The sequence below is a fragment of the Bubalus kerabau genome, chromosome 17 (assembly GCF_029407905.1).
Source record: "Bubalus kerabau isolate K-KA32 ecotype Philippines breed swamp buffalo chromosome 17, PCC_UOA_SB_1v2, whole genome shotgun sequence".
Classification (NCBI taxonomy): Eukaryota; Metazoa; Chordata; class Mammalia; order Artiodactyla; family Bovidae; genus Bubalus; species Bubalus kerabau.
Window position 1 is genome coordinate 21,227,467 of NC_073640.1, and position 26,977 is coordinate 21,254,443.

A 26,977-nucleotide genomic window follows, 5' to 3' on the forward strand; every position below is an offset into this window, starting at 1 on the left:
GTGAGCAGTCATGCGTCTGATCAAAACTCAAACTACTCACAGCTCTCGCTCTCAGTCACCTCCTGGCCAGGCCATTGCCAATAGTACGTTTTTACACAGCTCCTGGACACCCCATGACCAGCCCTCATTTTCTTCATAAAACATATCATGATTTGAAATAGCTGGGATTTTTAATCCGCTTTCTTGTTTAGCAGCTGATCCCCACTGGCTTCAGGATTCCAGGGACTTTGGCTTGCTGCCACATCTCTGCATAGGGCCTGGCACAGAGTAGGTGTTCAGGAAAGAAAAAAGTGCTGAATGAATGAAGGAGTAAATGAATAAACCATTCTGATTGAAGCTACCCCTTTTGGAGCTATTCTGCAGGCAGAACCCTGCAGAACTTGATAGAGGCAGAGGGTCAGTCTTCCTCCTCTGGCCCTCAGCAACATCCTGAGCTGCAGTCCTGGCACCTGGGATTGTACGCTCAGCAGGGTCACAGAGAGGCTTAGTTTGTCCTCGCCAAACAAGGGCTCCAGCAGCATCATCATTATCTTTAATTAGTCCCTGCCACAGGGACTAATAATAATAATACTAATGTTAATAGCTATCACTTACTGAGAACTTACAAGTGCTGGGCACTTGTCATATATTTTAACTCATTTAATCCTCCAAACATCCCCCAAAAGGTAGGGGTTCGTGACCTTCTACTGTCAGTGCTGCCCCTCCTTGTGGAAAATAGACACCCTTTCTATTTTTAAGAACCCCCTCCCTCCTCCCATTGTGGGCAGAGGAGAGACAGATACTCGAACACCCCAGCATCCAAGGAGGGTGGGTGGTGCCAGTCTGACTAGTCAACCCACTTGAATCCCTGGCTACAATGACTGCCTCCTGGGCAGTTGTAGGACACCTCTGAGGCACTGAGTCCCGGTCCTGAAACCTTTTTTGATGAAGAAGCACATGACCTTCTCTGCTGGGGCTGCTGAGTGGGGAGCTGCTGGCTATCACTGGCACCAGGGGAGCCTACTTGGGAATGAAGGCAAAAAAGGGGAAGCAGAGCTGAGAGGTAAAAGAAAGTTAGACTAGTGATAACACTGTTAGAACTCCTGGATCCAACCATGCCTGAAACCCACTGTACCCCCAGACTTTTCAGTTACAGGAGCCAATAATTCTCTTTTTAATATCCAGGTCAGGAAGCAACAGTTAGAACTGGACATGGAACCACAGACTGGTTCCAAATAGGAAAAGGAGTACATCAAGGCTGTATATTGTCACCCTGCTTATTTAACTTATATGCAGAGTATATCATGAGAAACGCTGGGCTGGAAGAAGCACAAGCTGGAATCAAGATTGCCGGGAGAAATATCAATAACCTCAGATATGCAGATGACACCACCGTTATGCAGAAAGTGAAGAGGAACTAAAGAGCCGCTTGATGAAAGTGAAAGAGGAGAGTGAAAAAGTTGGCTTAAAGCTCAACATTCAGAAAACAAAGATCATGGCATCTGGTCCCATCACTTCATGGGAAATAGATGGGGAAACAGTGGAAACAGTGTCAGACTTTTTTCAGGGGGGCTCCAAAATCACTGCAGATGGTGATTGCAGCCAGGAAATTAAAAGACATTTACTCCTTGGAAGGAAAGTTATGACCAACCTAGATAGCATATTCAAAAGCAGAGACATTACTTTGCCAACAAAGGTCCATCTAGTCAAGGCTATGGTTTTTCCAGTGGTCATGTATGGATGTGAGAGTTGGACTGTGAAGAAAGCTGAGCACCGAAGAATTGATGCTTTTGAACTGTGGTGTTGAGAAAGACTTGAGAGTCTCTTGGCCTGCAAGGAGATCCACGCAGTCCATTCTGAAGGAGATCAGCCTTGGGATTTCTTTGGAGGGAATGATGCTGAAGCTGAAACTCCAATACTTTGGCCACCTCATGCGAAGAGCTGACTCACTGGAAAAGACTCTGATGCTGGGAGGGATTGGGGGCAGGAGGAGAAGGGGACAACAGAGGATGAGATGGCTGCATGGCATCACCGACTCGATGGACATGAGTTTGAGTGAACTCTGGGAGATGATGATGGACAGGGAGGCCTGGAATGCTGCGATTCATGGGGTCGCAAAGAGTCGGACATGACTGAGCGACTGAACTGAACTGAATGCTTTAGTCAGTGTGATTTGGATCTCAGATTTGTCACTGAAAGAGATCTGCCTAAACTGCTGTGTTAGTACAGGTATGTTAAGATGGGGGCATTTTATAGACACAGAACTGAAGCATACAAAGGTGGAATAACTTTAACTATGAGCTGGGAGTACTCTTAACCACTATGATTCACTGTAGAGCTCTACATTCTGTGTGTATGTGTGTGTGTGCACATCTACATGTGCACACTCTATTTCTCATTAATATATCTACAGCAGATTAAGCAAACTATTGATGTTTCATAAAGATCTTTAGGGTGAACTAAAATCAGTAACTCCCTAACAAAGCATCTCTGTTTAAAAACGCTTCCATCAGCAACCTTGGATTCTTATTCCAAGTCAGATGCACAACGCACAGTGTCTCTGGAGAATCACTTCCCTTCTCCCTACCTTGGTTTGCCCAGGGAGATGAGCTGGAAACCATACCAGAAGGGGTGTCAGCCAGTGGGGGACACCCTGACTCCTCCAGGGCAGAGATCTGCAGTCAGAAGGGGAAGCCTCCCACTTCATCCCCACTGGAGCCCGGGGACTCACAAGGCAAGGAACCTGACCTGCCACGCAGAGCCCAGTGTGAGGCCCTGGCACCTACTGGGAGCTCAGGACAGAGCAGGCCAAGCCCTGGGTTTGCAGGGTCCTTGTTTTCTACCTCACTCCAGTGAGGCTCGGCCAGAAGCAGATGCAAGGGAAATTGCTCATGTGTCAGCTGCTCCCAAGCAGCCAAATGACCATAAAGGGCATTCAACAAAGTCAACTCAATAACACAGGCGGCCAAGTCCATGGCACGGAGAGCAGAGAAGAAGGCTGTGCCCGTGGGCTGGTCCACCAAGATGGGGCCAGGGCCCCACCCCGCCAGGACTGGCTCCATTGCTGTCTCCTCTCCATCCTTCCTCTGCTCCCCACTGGCTCTCTCCTCAGCCTAGTAACACACTCTGATCTTTCCCTCTTCAAAATACAGAAGCATCCTCTGACCCCGGGGCCCCTCGGCCCGTTTCCCGCACTCCCTTCCCAGTCTGGAACCTGGGAAGTTAAGTCTACAGCACTGGTCTGCCCACCTCCCCTCCACTTATTCCTCCCCCCGTTTCCGCTGTTACTGCTCATGCTCAGGACGGTCCAGCAGACCCCCTTCAGCCTGCCTCTCTGGGCCTCTCTGTGGCCTCACGCTACTGCCCAGAAGCACTTTGTTGTCTGGGCATGGATGACCGCGTGTTCCTCATGCCCTCACTTCTCCCAGCTGCCCCACCATTTGTGCTGAGGCCTCCAAACCCCTCCTCCAGCCCAGGCCTTCTTCCTGAGCTCCCCACCCATGGGGCCAACTGCCGGCCAGATACCAGTACTCAGATCGGCCAACAGGCATCTCCTACAAGGCCCAATCGCCAACAAACTGAAGCTAACCAAGTGGGATGGGCCTCCAGTTGTAGGAGTTAAGAGGATTCCAAGCTCTGAAATTACACTGCCTGAGTTCAGATCTCGCATTGCTACCTACTGACATTGGACACATCCCCTTAATTCCCCATGTACAAAATGGGGAGAATAGCAGTGCCCCTCTCTCATAAGCCACTGTGAGGTTAAGTGTGATAACACCTGTAGATACTGAAAGCAGGGCCTGTATGTAACAAGTTGCATTAGATGTCACTGATCATTGCTGGAAGCATCTTCTTTGCCAGGCCCCAGCAGCTCTTCTTCAGGCATGGTGTCATCTTCTGCTAGGGCTTTGCTTCCCATTTCCATTCATTTCCCAAATCCTGCCAGTTTTGCCTCTTAAATGGTTCTCCAATCTATACCCTCCTAACCAATATCCTCATCTTCTCTCACCTACCCTACTCTGTACTCTGTCTTTTCTATGACTCACCCACCTCCTGCCTCAAAATTTATTCTGAAGCAACACTGAATTGTCTACAGACAACTCAAGACAATCCACCTGATGTAGATACTGAATTATCTACAGACTACATGGGCCTCTTCTCTATGAACTGCTTTATGCCATTTTCTCTGCCTGGAAGGCCCCTTCCACCTTATTTTCTGCCTTATAAGAGCCTGATTAGGTGTCACCTCCTCCTGGAAGCCTTCCTGGAATGCCCAGATTGGACAACACGCCTGTCCTTTGAGCTTCTATATCTTCGACTTTGTGACGTGATTTTACCTTATCCTTTTAAGTTATCACCTCCCTAACTTGGTTAGAGGTTCCTCACTGAGGATGTCAATCATGTTTATTGAACAGAGGTTACTATTCTGAGAAAACCTCACCTACAGGTTTCTTAAAAAAGAATAAAATCTATGAAAATGAGATGCTTGTGCTCACTCAGCTGTGTCCAGCTGTTTGTGGCCCCATGGACTGCACCCCACCAGGCTCCTCTGCCCATGGGATTCTCCAGGCAAAAATACTGGAGTGGGTTGCCGTTTCCTACTCCAGGGGATTTTCCCAACCCAGGGACTGAACGTGCACCTGTGTGCCTCCTGCACTGCAGGCAGATACTTTACCACTGTGCCACCTGAGATGAGAAAACTCACTATTTTAAAATTCAGAACTGATGGATTCTTCATGGACCAAGTACTTGATCAACAGCCTCCTTAAACTGACCAATGGGATTCAAAATCAGGGAAACTGAGTCCTCATCCAGGGGCTGTTAAGGAGGGAAGTGACTGTGCTCTACTTGGGAGATGAAGAAGGAAGAGAAAGAGGGGGAGGGGAGGGGAGGAGATGAAGGGGAGGGGGAGGGGAGAGGAGGAAAGAACTGGATTATAGGCTCTTTGCACAAGCTTGTTATCCTGACAGAACAGTCCCAGAACTTGAAACGTGATCTCTGGGGGCAGAGGGAGACAGTTTTATCACATATTAAGGTTAGACAGATGTTTTGGGTCTGGTGTTACCCGAATGAAAAGCACCAGAAAACAGCTAGCACAGCCCCACTCAGCAACATGTGTTCCCAACAGAAAGTCAACAGGAACTGTTTTTTCCTTTTCCTTTTCACGTGTTTTTCTCCTCAGTTATATTTGAGAGTTGTTGTATTTCCCTGGTGTGAGGGTGAAATGCTGATTTCCACACCAGCCTTTCCTTCCTCTCGAAAAATGCTGCAGGCCAGGTCTTCCGCAAGGCAACAGCCACAGAAAGAGGGGGTACCCTGTCTGCAAAGTGGCTTTCAGGATGTCTCCTGGGATATGCTTCTGAAGACATAGAAGGCAGAAAGCCTCTCTCCCTCTCTCCCTCCCTCTCTCTCTCTCATACACGCACGCACGCACGTGCGCGCATACCCCGAGCAGACCCCTCCCCTCCAGGTGCTATGTCAGGGAGGACAGACAAGGACCACCTGCCCAGCATGGGGGGCGTTTTGAAGGCCTGAGCAGGAGGTGGGAGAGGCTGATTTTCCAAATGCCGCCCCCCTGCCCCGCCTCATTTCTTCACAGCAAAGACCAGGCCTTAAGAGGCACCCAGGGAAAGAGGCTGACGTGACCAAGAAAATAACGTCTTCAGAATGACTAATGCCCCACCGGGACGGGCCAGCTCTGGCCTGGCTGCCTGCCAGAGGGTCCACAGCCACTTTTCAAGGACACGGAGGGCAAACATCCCTGACAAGGTTCCCCGAGGACCGTCCCTTCCCAGCCCGGCCCCTCCTCAGGGCTCCCCCCAGGGGCCCATGAAGCCCTGAGTTAGGACATCAGGGCCCAGAGGCTGAGTCACTCCCCTGGGGCCAACCTGGGTCATAGCAAGTTCGCTATTTCAAGGACAAGTTCTCAGACCCTCATCCAGCCATCAGCCCAAGAGGAACTGAGAGAGAGGTTTGCAAGCAGACAAGGAGAGGGCAGGAGGACGAGCCTCTGGGCCTCTGAGGTCCCACGTGCCCCAGGCCCCCTGGGACCGTGCACATCATGTCCTTGCACATACTTGTCTAACACACATGGGGAGACACTCATCTGTCCCCGGCCACAGGGCTGCCTGTCTCTGGGCCAGGCCCTCCACAAGCCCTCCTCAGCTCTCCCCTCAGCAGGCCCCAGGGAGCCCAAGCAGGGCCTCCTGCAGAGCCATTTTTCCAGGGGGGAGGCAATCCTTCCAGAGTGTGGGGTGAGGGTGGGAAGGGGGTCGCTGATTCGGGGGGGGGGGGTTGGGTGCAGTGAGAGGTGGAGAAGGGACAGACCCTCCAGGAGGCTGCAGATCAGAGCAGTAGACTGCTCCAAGGTTTTGATGTACTGGGGGAGGGGGTGTCTAAAACCATTTCAAAAGCTGGAGGAAGCCCAGAGAAGGGGGCCTCATTCTCTGTGGGGAGGGGGGATTTCAAAGGAGACCCTGCCACTGAACGGTTTCAAAAGACCCTCGCCTTTCTATCAGCTCCAAATCACTCCCTCGCCAGCAGCCACCAGGAGAGGGGTGCTGGGAAAATGTTACAGGAGACGCGTCCCTGGGTCATCGTTACTCCCAGGGTCTGGAGGCTGCAAAGTCACGATGCGGCCCCCCGCTATAAAAAGGCCAGTTTAGCGTCCCCCGGGGGAGGGCTCCCGCAGTCCAGGTCCCCAGGGAGTCCTGCCTCAGAACCCCTGTGCCCCGAGTTGATGAGAAGGCCACCGAGCTGAACAGCATCACGTCTATCTGCCGAGTCCCCTTGGTGCCACTAAGGGGCTTTTACCCCCGCTGGCTCCAGGCAGCCACTCTGGGCTTGGGTCATTTAGCAAGGGGAAGCTGTCCACAGGGACACTGGGCAGTTTTTACCAGCTCTGCCATGCCAGCCCCAATCCAGGGCTCCTGGGCCTGCTTCTCTTCCATTCACACCTCCTACTGTCACCCCCACCACCTTCCCCAAGCCACCAGGGCCCACAGGCCCACAGCACAAGCCAAATGGATGTCCTATGGCCTGCCTTCTCTCCCTGCCTCATTCCCTGACCCCTGGACCAGACTGGGCAGGTCTCTGTTTTTGCATAACAAGTTTATTTTTTTTTAAGGCATAGAGACAATAATAAACAAAGTAAACACTCCATCAGATCTTAACTTCTGCCAAGTATTATCTGTGTTAGAATCATTCCATTAAGTTCCAGTCTCCAGACATCTTAAATTCAATATTCGTCATCTTCATCAGAGTCTATTAATTTTCTTCTGCTGAATTTTACTGTTGTTTTCCGTTTGGTGGCTTGCTTTTTTAAGGATTTCACTAAACCTTGTTCCAATACCTTTCCACGCAGTTGACCATACCGTGCTGCCTCATTCCACGTTCTCCCCCCTGAGCCTCCCTAAAGCACCCAGCTGCTCTAGGCCACACTCTGCTCCAAAACCTTCAGTGGCTCCCTAGTGGGTAAGCCCAAGGTCACACATTCATGTGTCTACAGGAACCAGGCAGGGACATAGATGAGCAAAGTATCTCCTCAAATCACAATAGGGACTGGGAGGCCCAGGGGAGCCTGAGAACACAGAGTCCCAGTACTGCCCAGCTCGTGTGGGAATGTGGGCCCTGTCTGACACCTCTTTGGGTTTTTCAGCAGAAATCAAATAAAGCATCTGCCAAGGGGCCCCCAGATTTGGGGCTCCCAAATCAAATCCCTTAATCTGGCCTTCAAGGTCCTCCATGGTCCAGCCCCACACCACCTCCCCACCTTCACTGCCCACAAAGCTACCACATGCAATGCCTCCATCCTGGCCAGGGCGGGGTCCCCTGTCCCCAGTTACCTCCTCTGCTCCTGTCTCTGAGCTCCACTCACCCAGGGTCCTCCCCTAGATGTTGCTCCCCACCTTCTCAGCCTAACAACACCCATCCTTCAAGGACCTGCCTCCTCGTTATGATCAGCTCTCCGAGGGCCCTGTTCTCTATGACTGTCCTTCCCTGCCAAGGCTGCTGCCCCTGCCAGCGATGGCCCTAAACCAGAGAGAAAACTCCTCTTCATCCTTCAAAACCCAGGCCTTCCTGACAGACCTATTTGGACCCAGCAGCCCCTGTTCTGGGAGCATCAACCTCACTGCACAGTGCTTACCTGGACACCCATCAGCCTCTCCCGTGGGCAGAGAACCCCTAAGGGTAGAGCTGTGTCTCTCCCACCACAGGCCCTGGCAGGGGAGCCATGCACAGTGGAGAGAGCCTGGCTTTTATGGAGACCCTGGCTCTGCTATTTCCTGGCTGGAAGAACTTGGGAAAGCCATTAACCCTCCTCTGTGAGGCACAGAACTAGCAGCTACGTAAAGTAGCCGGCCTGTGGTAGGCTCAGTACACGGCAGCTGTGGGCGCCCTTACCCAGGTGATGCCCCTCCACCCCGCAGGGTGTGCACTGTGAGGGCTTCGGCGGGACGCTGGGAGGTCTCTGAGGGCACAGCCCAAGTCCCCTTCACCCTCCGTCGCCTACAGGGACCACCCCAGGTCTCCACGAGCAGCGGGTGCTTGCTGTTCCTTGATGGATGGAGATGACGAGGCCAGTGAAGGATGGACAGGTGGGGAGGGCCGGACAGAATAAGAAGAGGTACCACCCGGCACCAGAGGTGTGGCGCCAGCGGAGTCCTAGCCCGTTCCTCATGGCCATGCGCCAAGGCCCTGCCTGTGAGACTTTGTGCAGTTGCATAAACGTCTTGCCCGGACGCTTGGGCTCTGAGACCAATAGCTCGTTGCTGTCGACTCCCAGGCCCCCATCCTCCACGTGGCCTGAGAACAGCCCCACTCACGGCACTGCGCAGGCTCAGGGGAGGTGCCCTGTCCAGCCACTTCCTCCGCCGGAGCCCCGCCCCCCGCTCACACAAAGACCCTGGTGCCAATCAAGCCCCCCTCTCCCATGAGTGCCAATAAAGCCCTCGCCTCGCATCTCCCACCACTCCAGTGAGGCACCGGCCCTCGCCTTCCACCTGAGGACACTGCAGTTTCCCGGCTCTGCGCGGAAAGGATAGGTGGAAAGGAGAGAGGAGCAGGGAGAAACACCTTTGAAACCACTGTGGTCCAATTAGCCAGCCTCTCGCCCTTCGTGCTTACAAACAGGAGCACACATTAACACCTGCTACAAAAGCAAACATTTTGAGATATCTTCATCTTCACCTCCCCGACACCACCGTGAAAGCGCTCTCGGCAGCCTGTGACTGATAGGGCGGTTTCCTTCCTCTGCTTCAGCGGGGAGACTTTCAAACAGAAGAAATTAAAAAGTCAGCAGTCTCCCTGTCAGGCCGAACTCCCAGGGCCCTACCTGCCACCCCTGTGCTCCTCATGTCCCCTCATCATTGAGGGAGCCCCACCAGGCACCCAGTTAGGGTCAGCACCTTTAGGACACCTGCCTCGAGTCAATCACTGGGATGCTAGGCATCCAAACTCACTGAGCCTGGCGGGGACCCGGCCACCGGGGCCACCTTGAGCACAGCTCCACTACAGAAGGACCTTTGCTGTGGTTCTTGGTATGTACAATGCAGATGATGGCACAGACATGCAGCTCTCACAGGCTGGGGTGAGAGCAAGGCTTCATACGACCACTTTGCAAATGTATTTGTCTGTATCTACTGAAAGGGTACCCACTCACATCCTATGACTCCCCAGTCTGAGTCCAAGAATATTCCCATTAAAACTGCATGTACATGTTCACCAATGACTCGCACAAGAATGTTCACACCAGCACACTATGTAAAACAATCCCACAAGGGAAACTACCCAGATGCCCATTAGGACGTGTTTCAAGAATAGATAAACGGTGATGTGTTCACACGATAGAACAGCATCCACTAGTGAGAAGATTCAATCACAGTCAATAATATGAACAAGTAAAAGTCACCAGACACAAAGGAGCAGAGACTGTGTGATCTCATTTATATAAAATGCAAAACCACCCCAAGTGACCTCTGCTGTTAGACAACAGGATGGTGACACCCTTTTGTTGGGGGAAGGACCTGGAGAGGGTCGAGCGGGGGGCTTTCTGAGACTGGGGAATGGTCTATTTCTTTATCTGGGTGTTGGTTACCCCGGAGTGCTCTGTTTGTGAGCATCCACTGAGCTGGACATTTAAATGGACTTTTTTTTTTTAAACACCAAAAACATTTTTGTATTGGGGTATAGCAGATTAACAATGTTGTGATAGTTATAGGTGAACAGCATGAAGGGGACTTTTTTTTAACTATGGGATCAAGGGTTTTGGAAAAAAGTATTCAGTTGGTATGGCTATTGTTAAAACTTTAATGAAAAGATATCAGAGGCAGAAAAGTGGAAAGGAAGTAAGGGTCAGGATGCTCAACCCAGGACAGACCTCTCACCACTCAGACTGTGGAGGTCTTGGCAAAGGTGATCACACTTCCACCAAAGACCCAGAGCACCAAAATTCCAGAAACTCCCAAGGCCATTACTGCCAAATCCATGCCCTGGGCCAGCCCTGTGCCACCAGAAATTGCTATACCCTCTTAAAGCTGTGCCCTCCCAGCTGCCAGCGAGACCACACCCACCCACAGAAGACAAGGAAGACCTCAAAGCTTCCCTCCATCCCTTGGGCCAAGTAGGAACACAATGGGACTTTGGATGCTCCCTTTTAAAAAAGGCTGAATTTTCCAAAGTCCAAGACTGCTTGAAGAGGAATAGAAAAAGTAGCGAAATAACTTTGTAAGCATTCTGTTTTGACAATGTGCCTGAGGAACTGCCCACGTTTGGTGGGGAAATGTGAGCAGTTAAATCTATTCGATGTCATGACATACACAATTGAAGCACAACTGCCCCTGAGTGCCTGACAACTGGAAAGCACTTTGGTTTAGAAATGGAGGGAAATTTGTGCTGAGAAATGGGAGAGATTGTCAAAAGTTTGATTCTAATGTGAACGGAGTCGCGAAAAGAGGGTCCGGATGGAGAAAGTGCTCCAGCTCTGACATTTTTAGTCTCATTTGAAATGTCTCAGCAGCAGCAGCAGTGATGCCATCCTTTGAGCTAAAAGCCAGCAAAATGATGACCGGACCCGCACATTTCAGCCCCGAGGGGTGGCCGCAGCCCAGGTGGGAGGAAACGTGCTCTTACCAATCATGTGGTTGGCAACGTGGATTTGGATCTCTCTCTCATTCTCGAAGGTCATCTGGCACTTGATGCACTGGTATGTCTTTTTCTGCATGGAAACCAAAAGGAAAGGAGTTAGACAGTCAGGATGCAGAACAGAGCAGAAAGCAAAAGTTCCTGGAGGTCACAGCTCAAGACTTTCTAGAATGGCTCTGACCTGCCCCCAGGTCTCTCCAGGCCATTCTCTTCCCACCTGCCTCTGACTCCAGCTCTGCGAGTCAGCCTCGCAGAGGGAAAGGGGTGACAAGCTGCATTTGAAGGAAGCTGCTTCTCTGCTGGCCCTGGGGAAACTGAACCATCCCAAAGTGAGGGCACACAGGAAGAACCATGGAACTGAAGCTGAGGCAGGCTGATCTGCCTGAAGCATGATCAGATTCACCTACTCATCTTCCACCCATCTATGCTTGCTGCATCTACTCCACAGATCCACAGACCTGTTCATCTGTCTACCCATCACCTGTCCATCGACCTACCCTCGGTCTACCCATCGATCCATCTACACACACCCATACATTCATCTAGCTGTCCATCTACCCATCCATCCATCTACCTACCCTGCCTACCCATCCATCCATTAAACACACATACATAGGTCCATGAATCAAGGCAAATTGGAAGTGGTCAAACGTGAGATGGCAAGAGTGAATGTCAACATTCTAGGAATCAGCGAACTGAAATGGACTGGAATGGGTGAATTTAACTCAGATGACCATTATATCTACTACTGCGGGCAGGAAACCCTCAGAAGAAATGGAGTAGCTATCATGGTCAACAAAAGAGTCCAAAATGCAGTATTTGGATGCAATCTCAAAAATGACAGAATGATCTCTGTTCATTTCCAAGGCAAACCATTCAATATCACAGTAATCCAAGTCTATGCCCCAACCAGTAACGCTGAAGAAGCTGAAGTTGAACGGTTCTATGAAGACCTACAAGACCTTTTAGAACTAACACCCAAAAAAGATGTCCTTTTCATTATAGGGGACTGGAATGCAAAAGTAGAACATCAAGAAACACCTGGAGTAACAGGCAAATTTGGCCTTGGAATATGGAATGAAGCAGGGCAAAGACTAATAGAGTTTTTCTAAGAAAATGCACTGGTCATAGCCAACAGCCTCTTCCAACAACACAAGAGAAGACTCTACACATGGACATCACCAGATGGTCAACACCGAAATCAGATTGATTATATTCTTTGCAGCCAAAAATGGAGAAGCTCTATACAGTCAGCAAAAACAAGACCAGGAGCTGACTGTGGCTCAGACCATGAACTCCTTATTGCCAAATTCAGACTTAAATTGAAGAAAGTAGGGAAACCACTAGACCATTCAGATATGACCTAAATCAAATCCCTTATGATTATACAGTGGAAGTGAGAAATAGATTTAAGGGCCTAGATCTGATAGATAGAGTGCCTGATGAACTATGGAATGAGGTTCGTGACATTGTACAGGAGACAGGGATCAAGACCATCCCCATGGAAAAGAAATGCAAAAAAGCAAAATGGCTGTCTGGGGAGGCCTTACAAATAGCTGTGAAAAGAAGGGAAGCAAAAAGCAAAGGAGAAAAGGAAAGATATAAGCATCTGAATGCAGAGTTCCAAAGAATAGCAAGAAGAGATAAGAAAGCCTTCCTCGGCGATCAATGCAAAGAAATAGAGGAAAACAACAGAATGGGAAAGACTAGAGATCTCTTCAAGAAAATTAGAGATACCAAGGGGACATTTCATGCAAAGATGGGCTCGATAAAGGACAGAAATGGTATGGACCTAACAGAAGCAGAAGATATTAAGAAGAGATGGCAAGAATACACAGAAGAACTGTACAAAAAAGATCTTCACGACCCAGATAATCACGATGGTGTGATCACTCACCTAGAGCCAGACATCCTGGAATGTGAAGTCAAGTGGGCCTTAGAAAGCATCACTATGAACAAAGCTAGTGGAGGTGATGGAATTCCAGTGGAGCTCTTTCAAATCCTGAAAGATGATGCTGTGAAAGTGCTGCACTCAATATGCCAGCAAATTTGGAAAACTCAGCAGTGCCCACAGGACTGGAAAAGGTCAGTTTTCATTGCAATCCCAAAGAAAGGCAATGCAAAAGAATGCTCACACTACCGCACAATTGCACTCATCTCACACGCTAGTAAAGTAATGCTCAAAATTCTCCAAGCCAGGCTTCAGCAATATGTGAACCATGAACTTCCTGATGTTCAAGCTGGTTTTGGAAAAGGCAGAGGAACCAGAGATCAAATTGCCAACATCCGCTGGATCATGGAAAAAGCAAGAGAGTTCCAGAAAAACATCTACTTCTGCTTTATTGACTATGCCAAAGCCTTTGAGTGTGTGGATCACAATAAACTGTGGAAAATTCTGAAAGAGATGGGAATACCAGACCACCTGACCTGCCTCTTGAGAAATCTGTATTCAGGTCAGGAAGCAACAGTTAGAACTGGACATGGAACAACAGACTGGTTCCAAATAGGAAAAGGAGTACATCAAGGCTGTAAATTATCACCCTGCTTATTTAACTTATATGCAGAGTACATCATGAGAAACACTGGGCTGGAAGAAGCACAAGCTGGAATCAAGATTGCTGGGAGAAATATCAATAACCTCAGATATGCAGATGACACCACCCTTATGGCAGAAAGTGAAGAGGAACTCAAAAGCCTCTTGATGAAAGTGAAAGTGGAGAGTGAAAAAGTTGGCTTAAAGCTCAACATTCAGAAAATGAAGATCATGGCATCTGGTCCCATCACTTCATGGGAAATAGATGGGGAAACAGTGGAAACAGTGTCAGACTTTATTTTGGGGGGCTCCAAAATCACTGCAGATGGTGACTGCAGTCATGAAATTAAAAGACGCTTACTCCTTGGAAGGAAAGTTATGTCCAACCTCGATAGCATATTAAAAAGCAGAGACATTACTTTGCCAACAAAGGTCCGTCTAGTCAAGGCTATGGTTTTTCCTGTAGTCATGTATGGATTTGAAAGTTGGACTGTGAAGAAGGCTGAGCGCCGAAGAATTGATGCTTTTGAACTGTGGTGTTGGAGAAGACTCTTGAGAGTCCCTTGGACTGCAAGGAAATCCAACCAGTCCATTCTGAAGGAGATCAGCCCTAGGATTTCTTTGGAGGGAATGATGCTGAAGCTGAAACTCCAGTACTTTGGCCACCTCATGCAAAGAGTTGACTCATTGGAAAGGACTCTGATGCTGGGAGGGATTGGGGGCAGGAGGAGAAGGGGATGACAGAGGATGAGATGGCTGGATGGCATCACTGACTCGATGGACGTGAGTCTGAATGAACTCCAGGAGTTGGTGATGGACAGGGAGGCCTGGCGTGCTGCGATTCATGGGGTCACAAAGAGTTGGACACGACTGAGCGACTGAACTGAACTGAACTGAACTGACATATACTCATACACCCATTCATTTAGCTATCCATCCATCCATCTATCCATCAATCTACCCATTCTTTCACCTACCTATCCAATTTACCCATTTATCCATCTACACACACACACACACACGCATCCATGCATCCATCCATCTATGCATCCATGTCCCTTTGCATCTAATTATGTACCTGCCCTAAGAACCAAGTGGACAACCAGGGGAGACTGCTCCCATCAGTTCTGACACTCAAGGATGACTGAAGAATTACTCACCTGCCCTAGACACATAAGGCCCCACGTCATCCTAGAGCTGGCTTCCACACACAGGGAGCTATGACCAAGTACTTTTGTGGGGAAGGGGCAGAAAAATGGAGAACATAAAAAGTTTCAAAGCTTCTTGAAGACTGGTTCCAAAAAGTGGAGCTCCACAGTATGAAACCAGCCCACTGTGGACACAGATGGTGTTGTTCTTAACTGGGGGGAAGGGATGTGACTGTGGGTTTCTATGAAGGGAGAGGAATTCACAGCATCCAAGTTTTCTGAAGACCACTTTGTATCCTAGAATAATGGGGCCTCCCTTGACCTCTGGAAAAGAAGGCAAGACTGGATTCTTCATTTGAGCACTGAGGCCCATCCTTCAATGATAGGGTCAGGATGAACCACCAGGGGGCTCAGTTGTCTCAGCCCCACCTGAACTTGCCTGGTCTCACCTCTGGGACTTTGTCTATGCTGTTTCCTCCATCAGAATACCCTCTCCATCCTCAAGGTCTCTGTTCAAATGTCACCTCTTCTGAGAAGCCCTCTCTTCCCAACCCAGAGTGAGTTTAGGGTCTACCCAGGCCCCTGAGTTAGTGCTGAAACCACCTAGTTGAGCCCCAAAGAGTTTGCCGTGGCCAATTGATTTGTCTGCTTCCCACTGCACCATGAGAACCCAAGGGCCAGAATATATTCTGTTCACCTGTGAGGTCCCAGCAAAGACCAAGCGCTTTGTGAAGAATTTTTGAGCAGATGGGCAAAGTTGCAAAATAATATGTGCCAAGCCCTCTATTAGGGCAGAAGGGATAAAGAGAAGCCATCCCTTGGTAACTAGGGATCCTAGACCCCCACCACCCTGCACAGGGCCCCGCCCAGTGAGCATCTAATAAGCACCGAACTTACATCATGACTCTCAACTGCCGAGAGGCTGTTGAACAGATTTACAGAGAACCAACTGGAAGAGCTGGTGCTGGGAGCTTCAGGCTCTGAGCAGGGTCCCTGCTCAGGCTGCAGGACCCCCGCTGATGAGACCAGAGGGCCCTGCCCTAGGTGTTTCTGGAGAACTAGGCGTTCAGCATGTCCTTGGAGCAGCCATAGTGCTGGTCCCAGAAGCAGGCATTCAGCACAGACACACCCCGGGAAGATGGGTGAGTCTGGAGGTGGAGGGGACGGAACTTGGGAGTCAGTCTCACAATGGGCAGAGGAGATTTCAAGCCAGAAGAGACAGCAGGGACTGAGGACTTCTGAGGGGCACACCCCGCCACGGCTCAACTCCTGGTCTGTGCTCACAGAAAAGAAGGACCCCGAGTTTCTCCACCATCAGAATTATCCATGCCCTCACACACGTGTCCCCCACCACTCTGTCCAGCCCATGAAAGAGTCTTTGACGCTTAATGAATGATTGAATGAATGAATGAGTCAATGAACAAGTAAATGCAAGAATGAAGCACAGCGCAGGAAGCTCCATGCCAAAGAAGCCCAGAGGAGACTGCTGGACAAGGAACATAGTGCCCCGGCCTTCTGGCTAGAAGTTTCTGGAGGCCACAGCCATGGCTGGTCCAAAAATGCTGTTCCTCTTCAAGGAAGTGAGTGAAGTGGGTTCACTGGGCTTGAAAGATAAGTCACCAGGAGCCTGAGCAGGACAAGAGGGTACCCCCAAAATGTCCCCCAACCATATGGCCACCGCTTGGTGTCAGGAAAAGGAATGGACCCTGCCTTGTGGAGAAGCAGACTCCTGGGGATGCCCAAGGGAGGGGTCACAGGAACTGCTGACCAAAGGGCCTGGGCGTTCACACAAACACACAGGCCCCTGCACACACACACACACACACGACCTGTATGCACAGGCATAGACACGCGTGTGAGGACATACACATATACTTGCAAGTATCCTACACACCTCATTCCAACTCACCACCAACACACAAGACCTTCATGGATACACCCACAGGTTACACACACCAACTCGCTCCCTGTGACACGGACACATAAGTGCAACACCCTCAGAGAAGTGGAAACATCGTCATGGACCCCAAGTTCGCACAGCGTCCCCAGTGACACACCGGCTTTCAGTTCTCTCCCTGGACCCTCACAGTCACACCCACCACTCCCAAATGTACCCACAGATGCAAAAGCAGCTCATGGCACAAGGGTGTACACCAGCCCTCACAGACACGCATGTAGACACATAGGTACACACACTCACATTCACAGGCATACACACACCTGTCCACAGAAGGGCTCACCAGCACCAACACCCAGTAAGGCTCACTGCATAGTCAGTTGTCCCCACAGATGGCCCTTCCGGCCAAGCACATGAGGTCAGGGATGCCCAGGGTCCATTATGCAGCTGGTGGGGCAATGCGGTCCTCTGGGCTGGAGAGAACCGATCAGGACTCTCCCTCCTGCTGCAACCCCAGCTGGCCCTCCGTCCTCACCTCAACACCTTCTCCTGGCCTGTCTCCCTTTCTCTATCCCTGAAAGACCCCATCTTCTCTGGAGCCTCAGCTCCCACCAGGAGATGTAAGCACAGAAAGCTAGAACTTGGCATTCAAAGCGCCTCCTCTCACTTAAGCCCGTTCCGCAGGGCCCAGCCCAGGAGAACCGGAGCTGAGCCCTGGGACCTTGGCCAGGGCTGCCTCCCCTCGCGTGGCCCCGAGCAACCTCAGAGGGGCCCAGGGCAGGAAGAGCACACACCCGGGGATGTGGAGACAGGAGAGGAGCAGGAAGGAGAGGGCAGAGACAGCCACTGCTGCTGAATTCCCTGATCATGACTGCAGCCCACGCTTACTGAGCACCTACTGTGTGCAGGCACTGTTTATTCTGAATACTCACAATGACTCTGCAAGCTCCCCTTCAGGGATGGAGAAAGCAGAATTTCAAGCGCTGATAAGCAGTGGCACGGGGATTCGACCCCATGCAGGCACCCTCCAGAGCCACTGTCTGGGCTGCCTTCCTAGCTCCATGCCCCAGACCACCCCAGACAGTCTTGATCGAAAGCTGTCACCTGGACAAGCCCCTGAACCCAGCTGTCTGATTGCCCTGCAGTAAGGTGTAGCAAGTGAGCACCCAGTCTAGCCCCCCACCCTGAACAGCATGAGGCACCGTGGCGATCTGGTGAGTTGATGAGGGCCGGGGTCTGCCCACAAGGGGCTAGAGCTGGGGCGATGTTGTTATTACCCATAAATAGAGGGGGAGGCGGAAACCTCAGTGCTTCATGATCCAGCCAACAGCAGCCTCAGCCCCACGGGAACCCAGTCCTCAGAGAGCCGGTTGCTATGGATACACGCCCGAGGGTCCCAGCCTGCCAGCCCCCAAGCCCCTGTGCAGCCCCCAGAGTCTGCTCTCACACGCGTGAGTCCTGGGGGAGAGAGGGGTGGGCGAGCAGACAGCTGGGCCCCTGCCCCCAGGCGTGCCCAGGCAGGGGGCAAGGCCCCAGAGGCTATGCCTCTGCTGGGGAGGTACCCAGGCTTTGTCTAGCTCCTTTCTGCAAATGGCCCATCTGCCCAGGCCTCTGGACGTGAATGTCAGCTCCCTCCTCTCTCACAAGCCAGGGACAGGAACAGGAAGCCCGGCCAGGCTCCCTGTAAACAAGCCCCCTCAGGTTTGAAGTCCTGCACTGCCTCGCGCAGCTGCTCACCCCTGGGTATGTGGCTCCACCTTTCTAAGCCTGGGCCCCCTCTTTGCCAAAGCAAAGGTCACAGCAAAGGTCCAGGGTGTTTCCAGGAGAACAACATAAGAGTGAGTGCTCACCCAGTAGGGGCTTTACGAAGTGGTGCTAGATACCGGGCACAGAGCAAAGACTGGGAAGGAGGAGGCTACAATAGCCAAAGGCTTTGGGGGGGCTAGAGGCAGCCCCGTGACCAGCAGAGTGTGGGCAGGAATGGGGCGGGGAGCACCTGGAGCAGGACAAGCCCAGCCCTGCCACACTGTCCCGCCACCTGTGCAGTGGGCTGACCACCCCAAACCCCAACCTTGCAACCAGGATGGGCTCCAGAGGTGCTGGCTGGAGGCCTGTCAAGAGTTCAGGCTGGGGTGCCACACTCTTCCCAGGATCAACCCCCATCTCTGCCTCTTGAAATCGAGGGGCTCATAACAAACTACCTAACGGTTCCTTGCCTCCTTTTCCTCATGTGGAGAGTGAGTATTATAAGGAATAAATAGATAGAAAGTGCCTGGCACATCCTTATTCCTCAATCAGTGTGAGCTGTGATTATAAACGAGAAAATCATAAGTGATGGTTACTACGTGCCCAGCACGTCTTGACTCATTTAATCCCAGGGCAAAACATGAAGGTTAGCGCAGGAAACGGTCACAGTATTTGACACTGAGGAGGAATAGGCACCGGCTAGCCAGAGCAGGGGAGAAGGCAATGGCACCCCACTCCAGTACTCTTGCCTGGAAAATCCCATGGACGGAGGAGCCTGGCGGGCTGCAGTCCATGGGGTCGCTAAGAGTCGGACACAACTGAGCGACTTCACTTTCACTTTTCACTTTCACGCATTGGAGAAGGAAATGGAAACCCACTCCAGTGTTCTTGCCTGGAGAATCCCAGGGACGGGGGAGCCTGGCGAGCTGCCATCTATGGGGTCGCACAGAGTCGGACACGACCGAAGCGACTTAGCAGCAGCGGCCAGAGCAGATGCTGGTTAAGAAACAGAACAGCCCCCAGGTCCCTCCCAGGTGACGCTGGCTTTGGAGACAGACGCCACTGAGACTACGATTACTACCACTGTACGGTTATTACCATCACCCTCTGGCTTTACCCAGGTGGCGCTAGTGGTAAAGAACACTTCTGCCAGTGCAGGAGACAGAAGAGACCCGGGTTTGATCCCTGGGTCGGGAAGATTCCCCGGGGGAGGGTATGGCAACCCGCTCCAGTATTCTTGCCTGGAGAATCCCATAGACCAGAGGAGCCTGGTGGGCTACAGTCCATAGGATCACAAAGAGTCGTACACGACTGAGGCAACCTAGCATGCGCTGGCTTACAGGTGAGACTGAGGCCCAAAGAGGTCAAATCACAGATGGGTAGGCAGGCCCTCTGCCTCCAGGGCTGAAACTCTTCCCAGTCCACCCACACTGGCCAGCCAGTAAGCTGAGGCTTGGGGGGAAAGAGCTGGGCAGCTGTGAGTGCACTGTGCTCAGGACCCCTGAAGGGTGACCCAGTGGATCCTTACCTAGTGGCCTCGCTCAGTCAAAAGGCCTTGAGAAAGTGGTCCATCTCTGACTCTCCTTGGCTGCTAGGCACCCCAGAAATAATGGGTGCTCAGGACAAATTCAATCAATCAATCCACTCTGAAAGGAGCTCTCTGCTCCAGGCGGGCATTTGAGAGGCCTCAGGCCCCAGGTGAAAGCATGGCTCTTTTCTCATTCCGACGTTTTTCTCTGCAGCTGGGTGACCTTGGTCAGACCCTGCAGCTCGCTGGGCAGGGAAGCTGGGCAGGAGACCCCTTAAGGGCCCCACTGCGGATTCTCCCTTCAGCCTCTCCAGCCCTCCTTCTCTCTCACTCTCTCCCCACTACTCCCACCCCCAGCAAAATCCCAGAGTCCCAGGCCCCCGTCTGATCCCGCAGTGAACACCTTCGCAAACATCCCTGTCTTCCAGGGGCACCCGTGGCGGGCGGCCCTTTCCCAAAGCCCGCCTCCCTGCCAGTGGTGCCAGCAGTGGCCCTCGAGGGACAGATGCCCCTGAGATCGGCTTGGCACCTCCTCAGTCTGGAAACAGATAACACAGACTTGATGGGAGTCCCGGGCCTGCTCTGTCTGACACCAGGGGCCACACAGTCTCCAGCAGGTGCCCCATGGTCACCATTCCCAGGGCCCACATGGACCCTCTAGTAGCTCAGACTTCCCCTGCCTTGCTGAAACCCACTGGTTATAGGCGTGTGGCTCCTCTGGGTCTAGCAGCCCCAGTGCAGGGTCTGTTTCTGGCTCTGCTTGGCTGCCAGACATCCCCCAAATAAAAGGTACTCAGGACAAATGTGATCGATCAATCAGTAACTGGAAATGTTCCGAGGGCTTCCATGTACCAGCTCTAATGACAGTGTTGATAACAGTACCGGTTGATGATTACTGCTAGCATGACGGGGCCCTAAGTGCCAAGTTCCGAGTTCTTTATGTGTATGTTACCTTTACAAACTGTCAAAGGATTCCTAAATCTAAAGCCCAAACAACAGAGTGACTTGCCCAAGTAAGCACAAAAGTCAGTCCACCCCCTGATCAATGACCGAGATGACGTGACCTCCAACATGGACAGAGAACTCACTGTATCAACCCTTCACCTACACTATGCCACGGGTCCCTCACAACAATTCTATGACATTGAGACAATTATTATTCCCATTTTACAGAAGAGCACTTGGCAAATGAGACCCAGGGTGATTCATGCCATATCCCGCTGGAAGGGAGATGGCATGCACTGGGATCTGAACTCGGAGTTTACTGCGATCATCAGATGTGCTTAACCGCTGGGAGGAGAACCCTGCTTCTCGGGTCAGCGACGAGAACGGAAACGCAGAGCTCGGCAAGGGGCCTCTTGTGGGCATGCGCGGAGCCCCAGGGAGCGGGGGTGGGGCAGGCTGGGGCGGGCTGTACTTACCCGGGGCACTGGCGACGTCTGGGCGCCTTTCCGGGGCCCACTGGTCTCTGGGGTGAGGTCACGGTGGTCCACCTGCATGTGGCTCTCCAGGTCCTCCGCGCTCTCAAACTTGACGCTGCACTCGGGGCAGCGGAGGCCGGCGCAGGGCCGGTCTGCAGGCTCGGGCGGGGCCAGGCCGCCCACCTGTCCATTGGCGCTGCGGGCCATGCAGCCGGCGCAGAGGCCGTAGGGGAGCCCGTTGACGTCGAGCTTCACCAGGTCCTGCTTGCTGCGGAACTCTTTGAGGCACAGGGCACACTTGTAGAGCTTCTGCAGCCCCTGGCCGTTGGGGGAGGACGCGGCCGAGCTGCCCGCCAGCTTCTGCATGTGGAAGGTGCCGTGGATCTTGAGCTCAAGCGTGGAGGTGACCGTCTGCATGCAGACCACGCAGCGGAAGCCCGTGAGGGAGTTGCGCAGGTCGGGGTGCATCTGGCAGTGTTCGATGAACTCCTCCTCGCTCTGCAGGGGCATCTTGCAGATGCGGCAGGTGCCCGTGTCCAGGCTCTTGCTGTGGGTCACCTTGTGCTCGGTGAGCGTCAGCAGCGAGGGGAAACGCTCGCCGCAGATGGGGCACATGTAGTGCTTGGCGGGGCCCCGGTGGGTCTGCAGGTGCTCCCGGAGCCCGTTCTCTGAGAAGAAAGTCCGCGAGCACACGTTGCACTTGTGGCTGCCCTTGATGAACTCGGCCTTCTTCCGCGAGCCGTCGTCCTCGCCCGGCCGGATGTTGTGGTCCCGCAGCCGGTGGTTCTGCAGCAGCACCTCCATGGTGTAGGCCGCCCCGCAGATGTCGCAGCCGTACATGGGCTCCGACGCGTCCACGTCATCCTCACTCGCCTCGTGGCTGTTGGGTGCCTCGGGGTTCTTCAGCAGCACGCCCGGCAGGTCGGCCGGCTCGGCCTTCTTGGCGGCGGCCGGGGGCACCCCGTTGGCCGTGCCGTTCTCGGCCGCCGCGTCGAACACGCAGTGCTTCTCCCGCAGGTGCTTCTCCAGCAGGATGATGGCGTGGAAGGCCTTGCTGCAGAACTTGCAGTTGTACTTCTTGCTGTGCGTGGTGATGTGGCACTGCAGCTCCACCTCGGTGCTGAAGGTCTCCCCGCAGAAGATGCACTTGTGGGCCCTGGCCGGGTTGCCCAGGTGGCTGTGCTTGACGTGCACCTGCAGGTCGGCCTCCTTGCGGAAGTCCCAGTTGCAGGCCGTGCAGCGGAACATCTTCTTCTCGTTGCTGTGCTTCACCGCCAGATGCACCTGGATGGACACCTTGGAGTCGAAGACCTCCTGACACAGGGTGCAGTGGTAGAGCACGAAGGTGTGCATGTCCAGCAGGTGCTTCTGCAGGTCGTCCACCGAGGAGAACTGCTTGTCGCAGCTCTCGCACACGTAGTGGGTGGACGTGGTCATGTAGTGCACAGTCAGGTGCTGCAGCAGGGACTCCTGCGAGTCGAAGTCCTCCTTGCACTGGGGGCACGCCTGCTTCCGCAGCAGCAGCTCCAGGTGCAGCTTCAGGTGGGTCTGGAAGCTCTCGAAGTTGGAGAACTTGAGGTCGCACTGGTTGCACGGGTACTCGCCGTTGGAGATGGAGTTGGCGCTCGCCGAGAGCCGCTGCCGCTTCGGGGAAGACACCTCCACATCCGACGAGACCGGGCTCTGTTCCGCCTTGGACTTCTTACTGTGGGCCAGCGGGATGTTCTTGTGGTTCTCCTTGATGTGCTTGGTGAGCTTCAGGATGGAGCCGAAGATGGGCGAGTTGGTGCAGTAGGGGCAGGAGTAGACCTCCATGAAGGACTGCGTGGGCTGCACGACCGGGGACTCCAGCTTGGCGCTGCCCACACTGCAGTGGGCCTGCTGGATGTGCTCTGTGAGGGAGGACTCGGTCAGGAAGCCCATGGAGCACTGGTTGCAGAAGAAGGCGTTGTTGCCGTCGGGCGGGTTGGCGTTGGGGCCGCAGTGGGAGACCCGGATGTGCTCCTGCAGGCTGTTGATGTCGGCAAACATCTCGGGGCAGTAGTTGCAGTGGAAGGCGGAGATGCTGCCGAACTGCATTACGGGGTACGCGTGGTTCTTATGCAGCTTGCGGACGTGCTCATTGAGGTTGTAGAGGGTGGGCATGGAGTCCAGGCAGATCTGACACGTGTGGCTCTGCTGCGGCTTATCCGCGTGGATGGTCTTCAGGTGGATCTCCAGCACGGCCAGGCTGTTGAAGTCCCGCTTGGAGCAGTAGGGGCAGCTGTACACCACCTTGGACCAGCCCTGCCCGTCATCCCGCATCTTCTTCTGGCCCCGCAGCGGCTTCAAGGTGGAGTCCGGGGTGGAGCCTCGCTCCACAGAGGCGCTGGAGTCCGGTGTGGCGCTGCTCATAGAGGCCACGCTGCCCAGCACGGGGTCGGGGCTGACGCTGTGGTTGCTGGAATCGGGCTGCCGGTGGCTGTCCAGGTGGCAGTAGACACCCTCCACGGAGGAGAACTGCTCGGGGCACATGGGGCACTTGTGTTTCTGGTTGGCGTGGGCTTGGTGGATGTGGGCGAGCAGCGCGTTCTCGTCGACAAAGACCTCGGGGCAGTGGATGCACTGCAGGTCGGCCTTCTCGGAGAGCTGGGGGTGGCGGGTGAGCACGTGCTTCTCCAGCTCCTCAGTCTGGCTGAACGTGTCCTCACAGTAGTCGCACATGAAGTCGTCCTTCTTGGCCTCCTTCTCCGACTTGGCCAGGTGCTCCTTGTTCTTCTTGTGGGCCTGCATGTGGCTCTGCAGCGAGCTGGTGGAGGAGAAGCCGCGCTTGCAGACCGTGCACTTGAAGGGCTTGCTGGAGCTGTGGGTCTTCAGGTGGATCTTGAGGTGGTCGCTGCGGGAGAAGGCCGCCTCGCACTCGTGACAGTGGTACTTCTTGTCGCCCGTGTGCAGCTTGATGTGCCGGTCGCGGCTCCTTTTGTGCTTGAAGAGGCGGCTGCAGTAGGTGCACTTGAACGGCAGCTTGTCGCTGTGGATCTGCTCGTGCCTCTTCAAGTAGCTCAGGCGGATGAAGGACTTGTCGCAGAACTGGCAAGGGTACGGCAGGCCCGTGCCCCCTTCCTCCTCACCCAGGCCCAGGTCACACCCATCTCCAATCATCTGCGTGGGTGACGCAACATCCTTGCTGGAGGGAGACGAGGCCACCCAGGAGAGTTGTGGGTCGTCGTCACCATCTGCGGGGGGTGGGGGGGTGGAAGGCAGAAAGGAGATTAGAGGCAATTCCCAGGGCCGCGAGAAACAAGGACGGAGCCAGCTTTTCGACAGCTCGCGGGCTGAGGCTGTGCAGCTGGCCAACTGCTACGGGGGAGTGGGAGGAAGGAGTCTGAGGGGGCGGGCAGGAAGCGTGTGGACATGTGGACCTTCCAATCTGCCGAGGGGGTGGCAGAGGGGTGGCAGGGTTCGGAGGGGAGGTGCCTTTCCCCTCGGCAGCACCTGCCTGGGCCTCGCTGGATGTGGTACCCACCCCGCAACAGGAGCTGCGGTCTCAGCCACTTCCCTGATGGGGAGGGTGGGCAGGGGGCTGGGAAAAAAGTCACCAGACATGACCTCACAGACCATCAGGCCAAAAGGAGGTAAGTCCCATCACCTGATTCAGACATGGGGCTTGACAACCGCCTGCAGCCTGTAGCTTGGGTGGGAAACCCCACTGGGTGCAATGGGTGTGGGCAAAACTTTACAAGAAAGTAAAATGCATTTTTAGTGAATTCAGCCTTGCTACATTCCATGGGGAAGGGGGACTGATAGAGATGGGACTGCTGCTTCAGGTGCACACGGACATAAGAGGCGTGAGGACCTCAGGCCCAAGGGCACAAGCAGGGGTAGGGGACTTGGGAAGGATCCAAGGGGCTCCCAGCTAAACCATCCCAAGGGTGGTGGTCTTCTTTGTTCCCCTCCACCCCTGGATTTTCCCCACGTCCACTCAGAACCCCAGGAGATGGCCCGAAGGGGCAGTGATCAGAGCTGGGGCCAGGACCCAGATGGCCTCAGAGCTCAGAGCCTCATGGGCCCTTAAATCCACTGGGGCGGTGGGGAGTGGGGAGGTTGTGGGTGGGGCTTTGCACAAACAACCAGCGTGGCCCACCCTCCCCAGGGACAGGGGCCACCCCCGCCCCCACAAACCCCCACCCCCTTCCTTGGCTGGCCAGGCCAGCCTCAGAGGAAAACAAAACCCACTAGGGATTGGCCGTTTCTGGAAAAAACAAAGGCACACTGGACCCAGCTACTTAAACCAGTGAAGTTTCCTGAGAAGCGGCGGGGGTTGAATCGAAGCAGCCTGAGCAGGGAGTGAGTTCCGTGGCTCAGGTTTCGTGTTGGGTGGATTTTAGACTTAATAATGAATGAAAGGGACCTCAGGCTGCTACGGACAGGAGAGAGACAAATGAAAGCTCTGATTCGGCTGCACTGACCTTGCTCTTCTAACCCCGAGGAAACAGACCACTGTCCCGCCTCTCCGGCCCCCAGCCAGCCTGGTTGAGTCTTCAGAAAAGCCCTCACAGATGTAACCCAGAAATTCTTGGCTAGAGGCAGCCCAGATCCTCTAGAAGGGAAAGGCAGGGACCTCACTCCCAGGCTGGGCAAGTACCACTCACACGCCTGCACACACACACACTCACACACAGTCATACACACCATCACAAACACAACCATACAATCACGTACTGTCTCTCTCATATGCACACATGTCCATTCCTACATTATCACATCCACATACACACACAGGCTTGAACATACACACACACTCACCTGCAGACACAAACACACACACCATCATGGAGGCGCGTGGCTCAGACTGGGGGTACTGCAACCCCAGGCTCTCACAACTGCCAATCCCAAGACTTGAAAAGACAACAAGGGCTGCTGGAGGGTCTTCCAGGGCCCCTCAGAGCTGGCTCTAAGCCTGCTCCTAGGCCCCACCCCCACCCTGGTGCCCGCCTGGGGCCCTTGACTCCGGCCCCATGAAGATGTGCTTGACCCCAGCTGGCACGACTGGCAGAGCTCTGCCTGGAAGGATGCTGCTCTCCGAAGCTCCTGGCCAGAGTCCCGATCTCCCTGCAGTCTCCCCACCCCTGAAGCCCAGTCACCCAACCCAGCGTGGGGTGCCTCCCAGAATGAGGGACTCGCTCCCCTGGGGGCCTCATGTTATGGGGCCTTTGGACGGGAAGGACCCAGCACTGCTTGCTCCTTGGATTAGATGTGGCAGGAGGCACCCCAGCCCCTGCCTGGTAATTCCTGGCTCTTGCCAGCTGGCTCCTCGGGGTGCAGACAAAGGGACTCAAGGGAGGAGATGGCTGGAGCTGGGGCAGCTGGGGGACCCACTCGCCCCTGCCCCCTGGCCGGGCTCCACTGGCTTTTTATTATTTTGATGTCTCAGTTCAGACTCGTGCAAGCTGCCATGGAGCCTTTCCTGTGTGCATCACTAAGGGCTGTCTCCAGCACAGAAGTGGTGGGGACCAAGGCCCCTCCCACTGGACAGACGAGGAAACTGAGGCACAGCCACATGAGGCCCCCTCCCCGGGAAGAACAGCGCCAGGCCTGTCCACT

At 53.6% G+C, this 26,977-nt stretch overlaps 1 protein-coding gene across 2 annotated transcripts in view; it reads right to left on the reverse strand.

The window, feature by feature from the left end:
• ZNF423 (zinc finger protein 423) overlaps positions 1-26,977 on the reverse strand; it is a 346,039-nt gene that overhangs the window by 124,842 nt on the left and 194,220 nt on the right. For both annotated transcript variants that reach the window (XM_055554096.1, XM_055554097.1), the window contains 2 exons: positions 21,395-24,609; positions 11,110-11,194 (listed from right to left, as the gene is read on the reverse strand). In XM_055554096.1, the coding sequence (XP_055410071.1) occupies positions 11,110-11,194; positions 21,395-24,609 (3,300 nt within the window). The remainder of the gene's footprint in view (positions 1-11,109; positions 11,195-21,394; positions 24,610-26,977) is intronic.